At 37.9% G+C, this 7227-nt stretch overlaps 1 protein-coding gene across 1 annotated transcript; it reads right to left on the minus strand.

Annotated features, from left to right (window-relative positions):
* Nucleotides 1-4261: 4261 nt before the first annotated feature.
* Nucleotides 4262-6474, minus strand: LOC112188386 (serum factor response D). Its single transcript, XM_024327489.2, has one exon. The coding sequence runs from the start codon at nucleotides 5890-5892 to the stop codon at nucleotides 4534-4536; it is 1359 nt and encodes a 452-aa protein (XP_024183257.1). The 5' UTR covers nucleotides 5893-6474; the 3' UTR covers nucleotides 4262-4533.
* Between the last annotated feature and the right edge of the window lie 753 nt (nucleotides 6475-7227).

Genomic DNA, 7227 nt, shown 5'->3' on the forward strand with positions numbered 1-7227 from the left:
AGGACATATTTGTATGAAATTTTGAAGTACAGGAACTAAACGTGTGAAATTAGAAGGTCAGAGACTGAAGTGTTTTATGGTCAAAAGCTCAAGGACTAAACAGTATTTAGTTCTTTATATTATTATAGGTCATAAAAATAATTTATAAATTAAAAAATAAAAACCACCTAGTCCCCGCCTAAGCAGGCGCTAGTCCCCGAGTCACTGCCCGACTAGCGCCTAACGTTTTTTAGAACCTTGGTTGCTCTGGGCAAAGATAAGGAGCAACTCTTCATCTTACAAGTTTATTTTCTTCTGCAAGGTTGATTAGGGATTGGGTCATTTGGTGCAGAGAGATTATAGATCGTATCTTTTTTGGTCAGGTTTTAGCTATGTAATTCTTTATAATTTTTTGCTAAATTGAATTTGGAAGCTTCTCTATCCATTTGGAAATGGTGATTGTCATTCTTTAATTTTCTGGGTTTTGTTGTTCTACTTCTTCTACTTGAGATTCTTTTTTAAGTGGGTTGACAAATATATCCCTTTTTATTAGGTGTGTGAGGTTCAATTGCCACATTTAAACAAAGAAAATATAAGGAAAGACCAAAATGATATACGGTGATATAGTTGATTGACTAAAGTGAAATTTTTGAATGTCACAAGCTTAAAATGTTCGATGATTTATTTTAATTTCCACTCAAACTGATTAAACTCCAGAAAAACAATTTCTTCAAATCTTGGGAGAAAAAGTAGTTCCTTTAGCTGTCATTGTCACATATAGTGTGGGAACTACACCATATGCTGAACCATACATACTAATGTTGCTGCAAGGCCTTTAGCTAGGATAAACTCGATCATGGGGGTTAAATCTTAAGTTGGAACACAGAAGAGGTTGTGGGAATAACTGGCGACATCATTATAAATGGATAGCTGGATCTTGATATATAACAGTGTTGGCAGACAATGTACTAATGTAGGGTACTAGCTCGGGTTCATGAGAGTCATCTCTGACCCACTAAATTAGAAAGAAGATAATGTTAAAATGGTCTAATCGATTTAGTACGGTGTGAGGTTGGAATTTTACAACCAACTACTCGATCTGCTTTTCTGTGATTTCCTTTCCTTTCTTATTTTATAAAATGGGGTCTAACAATAAAAATTAATTAATTAAGCTATTTAAAGCCTTAAAGGTGTTTTGAGAGCTTGTAGGTTACTACCAATCCTACGTATGTTTATTTATTTACTCAAAAATTATTTATATCAGTCCTGATCACCTGATCAGCAACTGACCAGGGATCATTTGCTCACTTACTGTCCGATTTGACAGATCTTCTCCCCTAAAATCTAAATATCTATCAACCGTCCGATTGAAATCAGACGGTAAGTGTGTAAATAATTCCTGATCAGTTGCTGACCAGATAATCAGGATCGTCAGAGCATTGATAGTGGAGGTTTACCAGCGGGTTAACCACCACTAAAACAAGTGATTTTGGTGGCATTGACTTCCTCTCTATCTCAACTATAATTTTCACAACTTGAGCCTAGTTTAAATATGAACAAGAAATAAAGAATTCTTCTCGAAAGGTATTCAGCTAACATTTTTCAATTATGCTTTCTCTCTCCACAGATCAATTTGTTGTGCATGGGGTGGTGTTGGAACTGCAAGGAAGAGAGGAATACAACCCAAGTAGCTAGTAGCATAGCTCGAGGTGGCCGGAGGAGGTAAAACCCGGTTGCAACCAATTTTGGTTTCTCCTCTTCGATATGTCGATGTGGTAACGATTTGATATGCATGGTTGGTGACGTTGGAACCGCAAGGAAGAAAGAAACACAACCCAAGAAGAGGTGGCGGAGCTCGAGGTGGCCGAAGGAGGAAAAATCCGGTTGCTGCCCGTTTTGGTTCTCCTCTTTGATACGCTGTCGTAGTCGGTTATGGAAGGAGGTTGAGTTCAAGCAGCGACTAGATGGGATCGAGCAGCCGGTCCTTTCGTGATCGATTTTGTGGCTGAGTCATCTATTTTGATGGTAGTTGATTCGTTAGTGGACCTTCATAAGAAATTAGAGAGAAAATATAAAATTAAAAATAAGCTGCCACTCATCTAGCGGCAGTAATTGAAGTTGCGTGAGGGTATAAACCTGATGATTTTGTGTAAGATCGATGAAGACAATTATATGATAAGAAATGAAGTGAAATAAAGATAGTGATGTAGTACTATGTAAGAATCTTAACATGATTATTCTATAAAATTCGAAACTTTGTCCTGTTCCTGTGTATAGATGAATATATGCTTTTCCGAGTGAGAGAATGGTTTCAACTTTCAAGTGAGCAAGGGAGGCAAAGAAATGGTGCCAGCTTTTTCGATGGGGGATGCCAAAAGTTGAGTATCTAAAAACTCAAAAATTTGTAGGGCAAGTTCTATTGAGAGAGAGATGCCTTTTCCAGTTTGCCCTACTGTTTCTGGCTTTGACATTACCCTAAGCTATGGGCTGTGAAAGGGTAGAACAGCCATCATTGCTAATGAGCATAGGCTTATTCACAAGCATGGGCCACCATGATGCCTAAACAAGTGTCACTCTTTTCTCTCTCACAAAATGCCTGGTCTGGCCCCTTCACAAAATCTCCCAAAATCCCATGCCTAATCATTAACCCTAAAATTTTATTAAATTTAATGACTAAATGCACATTGGTTAATTTTTATAAAAGAAAAAATTGGGATTTTCCCAAAAAGAAAGTGAACCCCTTTCACTCTTTTTAAAAGTCTCTACAAAATCCCATGATTTTGATCTTTGTGTAGATGTCTCCACTTCCCAGCAAAAGGAAGATTCAAATTTTGGGAGCAGTGTTGTTGCTACCTATGTCGCTCACATCATTCCAGATTTAAAACCAAAGGTGAATGCAAAAAAAGATGCATAATTGAAGTGAAAAAGATCATGATCTATCAATCAAAGAAATGAAAAAAGATGATCAACTTTCACATGTATCACCGATTCATGTAAAGATTACACTATGCTCTAATGATAACAATATCAGAGGAGTGCTTGAAAGTACTTCAACTTTTCCCCATTCATAATTTTCAAAATTTCACATGTCAAATGTAAAACTTCTGGCGGGAAAAATAAGCTTTTTTTTTTTTTTTTGCAATAGTGTAATTTTTTCTATAAAAAAAAAGGTGTGAATTTCATTTTTGTATGGTCAGTATATAATTTCTCCCAAACATGCATTTTGAAAGTGTGATCATTAGCGTACTAAGCTTATAGTCGACATTGTGCTTTCATCCAATTGACCTAAGCCACAATACTATCGCTGTTTTGTTTTTTTTTTTCTTTTTAATATATATAGGCAAAATCCCCTACCACCTTAGTTGGGATTTGTTTGGTGGTTCGTGATGATAATCACGGTCTTAATAGGATAAACAAAATAATAATGACACTATCAACAAGAAAAAGAAAAAAAAATTAATTCCATGCGTTACGCTACTTTTTTGGTTTTCAACATGTGACATGCATAGCTCATGTTAGCTCATATGATGATGTCACCACACCTCATAAATACACCACATAATATATATTCTTCTTTTCTGGGCTGACATAATAATATATATTTTTAACTGCAAAAAAACAAAAAACGCAAAGAGTAAATGGCATAAATGAAAATGCAGGGACGAAGGAAATTAAAATTAATGAATTTAGGAATTTTCCAATTTTCGTGGTTGTACATAAAAGACCATAATTTCAAATTTGTGTGGTTGTACCTTAAAGACCACTAAAAAGAAGAATAAAGACCCTTTTTTTTTTCTATTATAATTATTTTTTCGCTAGAGTACAATCATGAAGATATTTACGTATGAAACTGGCTAAAGTATTTTCTGCTCCTTAATATTTCTTTAAGGGCGAGTAAGTATGAATGATCCTCATCGAAAAAACTGCTGGGTATCATATCATCTATGGTTTTGTACAATGAGCATCTCATTAATCAATTTAAAAATAATGAAAAAAAAATATAAAGAAATTAGAAACAGAGGCACATGAAAGATATGTGATTCGTATAAATATGAGATTTGCGGCGGCTAACTATACCCCAAATCTCGCCACCAATCACTCCCAGACAATTATATAATATATTTAAAAAAAGTTAAATAAAAATTCATTAAGAATATTGCGAAATTGAAGGGTAGAGAGAATAATCTATTAAGCAAGGAGACAAATCTACCATTTGCTCTAATTAATAGATTCTTCTTTCTTCTTTTTCTTCTTCCTCGTTTCAGATAGGATAGAACTGAGATTGTTAACAAAAGACCAAGATGGTATTCTTTCGTATGTGAAAGTATGAAACATATGTGAAAAATGATCACAAGGAAAAGAAATGAAGGAAACTAAGAAAGCTATTATTTACATATAATGAAAGAAAAGAAGTGGGAAAAAGGTTTAATTATGTCGATCGTCATGGTTAAGAACACAAATTAAAATTCTGTCACATGCATCATCATCATCATCATCCTATACCTTTGAAACTGTAAATGTGAATCTGTCTCATTGATTTGCAGAAGCCTATAATTAATCTGAAGAGCAAATCCATGATTCCACCATACCTTCACTTCTAGCTGTAGTAGTACTCACATTATTCTCCAGCTGCACCCCAGCTTTATCGACAACATTCGACGAAGAAGAAGCCGCGTAGTTTAGTTTGCCATTACTGTAATTCCCATTGACGGACCTCAGAAGATCGACATTGCCGTCGTTCTTGTTGTTGTTGTCAACCCAGTTCATTGTCGTCGTTGTCGTCCTCTGGTTATTGTCGTGCCTAGGTTGCTGCTGCTGAAGCGTACGGCCACCATCCGAGGACGACGACGACACGATGTTAGGAAGCTGCTGCACATTTAGCCCATGGCTCAAACCAAACTGATCTTCAAGCACACCCAAAGAGCCTTGAGACTTGGAGGAGCCAAGAATATTGCCTGAACCGGGTAATGGGTATTTTGGTAAATTCGGCTGAGGCTGCTGGTTTTGAAAGAGGGACTGAAAATTCAGAACTGATGAAGAGGAGGAGTTTTGCATGTTGTTCATGTTCAAAAGACTCTGAGACTGTTGTAGATTAGAACCACCAATATTACTATTAGTATTTGAATTACTAGAGGGCAACAAAGATGGAGATGGAGGAGAAGGTAGTAGTGGAGCTTTATGAGCAAATGGTCTCAACAGATAAGGAGGAAGAGAAGAAGGATCCATATGATTGGGACCCGGGCCCGATCTAACCATAGATGAAGCCGAAGACCCGAACAAATCCAACCTGCTTCTAGGAAAAGGCGAACTCGTAAATGGGGGTGCAGGAATACCTGTAAATTCTTGAACCATGGCTCGGAAGTTTGTTGTGTCTGTGGTGAGAACCGTAGTGGGTGCACGCCTCGACGCTCTCGACCTCTTTTTTGGGTTGCTGTTCCGAACGCCGCCGACGTTGTTGTTGTTGTTGTTGGTCTGGTCGTTCGGAGCTGACGAGGATGGGATCTGAGTAAAAGTAGATGACCCTCCTCCGCCGCCGCCGACTCCTGTTCTGCTGACTTGTCCTCCTAGTTGACTATTGGTCAAAAAGGATTGGCTGAGCTCGTTCTGGCCGCCAAGATCGGACATACTCGGGTCGGATCTCAGCGTCTTGGACCACACCATGTCGAGGTTGAGGAGCGGGTTCGGGTTTGTGAGCCTCGAATCGAAGATGTTGGATAAGGTGTCGAACTCAACATGAGGATGATGGCGGTGGTGTTGTTGTTGTTGTTGCGGTACTTGCGGTGGGTGGTGGTGGTGGTGGTGGTTAGTCATGGCGGGACCCAGCAAGGCCGAGATCGACTCCGCGCGTGAGTCGTACGACTCGTCGTCGCCGCCACTCGAGGACTGCATACTTCCGCTGTTACCGGAATCCATGAGGGAGCCGAAAATGGAAAGACGCGAGGGGAGACAGAGATATGTGAAGCAGATGATGATAGTTTAGCTTTATTTAAACTACAAACCCATTAATACGAAACTACCAAACAAGGCATAGGCGAGAGAGGAGAGAGAAAGAAAGAGATGAGTAGTACTATCCATGTCTTTGCTCTCTGATCTGAAACGAAACGAGGACAGTGTTTGGCTTGCTTGCTTCTGCTTTGTCTTCGGAGATCATGAAACTGATGGTTGCAGAAAGAGACTGTTGAGGAATTTATGAAAGCTCCAAACCCAAACCACCGATCTTCTTCTTTTTTTTACTATATATGGGGTTATTGGGGGAATTAGGGTTTGGGATGAGAAAACAGAGTTGGGGAAAGAAGGGAGAGAGAAAATTTGACAAAAGGGGTGGTTGTTCTCTATATCTAGTTCTAGTAGAGCCTTTTTCTTCTCTAAAAGAGAAGCTGCTTCTCTGCTCGAGGTTCCACTCAAAAGGATCAGTGTGGGGTAGCCATGCGTGTCTGTGTGTGAGAGAGAGAGTAATAGTGATGGAGAGGAAGAGAGGCCAACTGGTCAAAGCGAGTGAGAGCTGTGGTTTTGATTCAGTGTGAAATGAAGAAAGGATTTGAGGTGGTTAAGGAAGCTGTTTAAAATATAGTAATTACTATTAGTTAAATTTAATTATATTCCAGTTAAATTTGTTAGCATTATTTTAGCTCTTTTGGAACAGTGAGGTGGGCAAGCAACCAAATGAGGGAAGTATGGTTGTTGAATGGTATTTATAAAGGTTAGAGAACCACCACATCCTCACCTTTGCTTTTTCCCTCCCAAGTAAAATAAGATTATTACAAATAATTTTAGGTCTAATTATGCTAAATATAAGTTAGCACTTAGCACCTACCTGGTTTTTTTCTTATTATTTTTCCTTCTCAAAAATTACCTATAAATAAACATTTTACTGGACCTAGCTTTGACCAAGTCATCAGCTTGACATTATATATCAAAATATCTGGTGTTATTATTGAAGAACCTCAGAGAATCTTTCACAGTCTTCCTCTGCAGAAGATGGGGAAAAAATTCATGATATTTCTTCTGTTAATATAAAGAATCTGATATATTTTCCTTTCTTTTATTCCCGCCTCCTCCCTGCAAAATACGTTGTATTTTTTTCATCAATGGCAAAGAAACTGTTTGGAAGAAAGAAGAAGAACGACACCTTCTGTGATCTTTAATAGTATGGATAGATCAGTTCAACAACATATAGGTTCGCTGCAACCATCAAAACTAAAAAGGAACCAAACATATTATTAAATCCCATGTTTATTATAACAATTT

This window comes from Rosa chinensis, chromosome 2 (genome assembly GCF_002994745.2).
Source record: "Rosa chinensis cultivar Old Blush chromosome 2, RchiOBHm-V2, whole genome shotgun sequence".
In the NCBI taxonomy this organism is placed as follows: Eukaryota; Viridiplantae; Streptophyta; class Magnoliopsida; order Rosales; family Rosaceae; genus Rosa; species Rosa chinensis.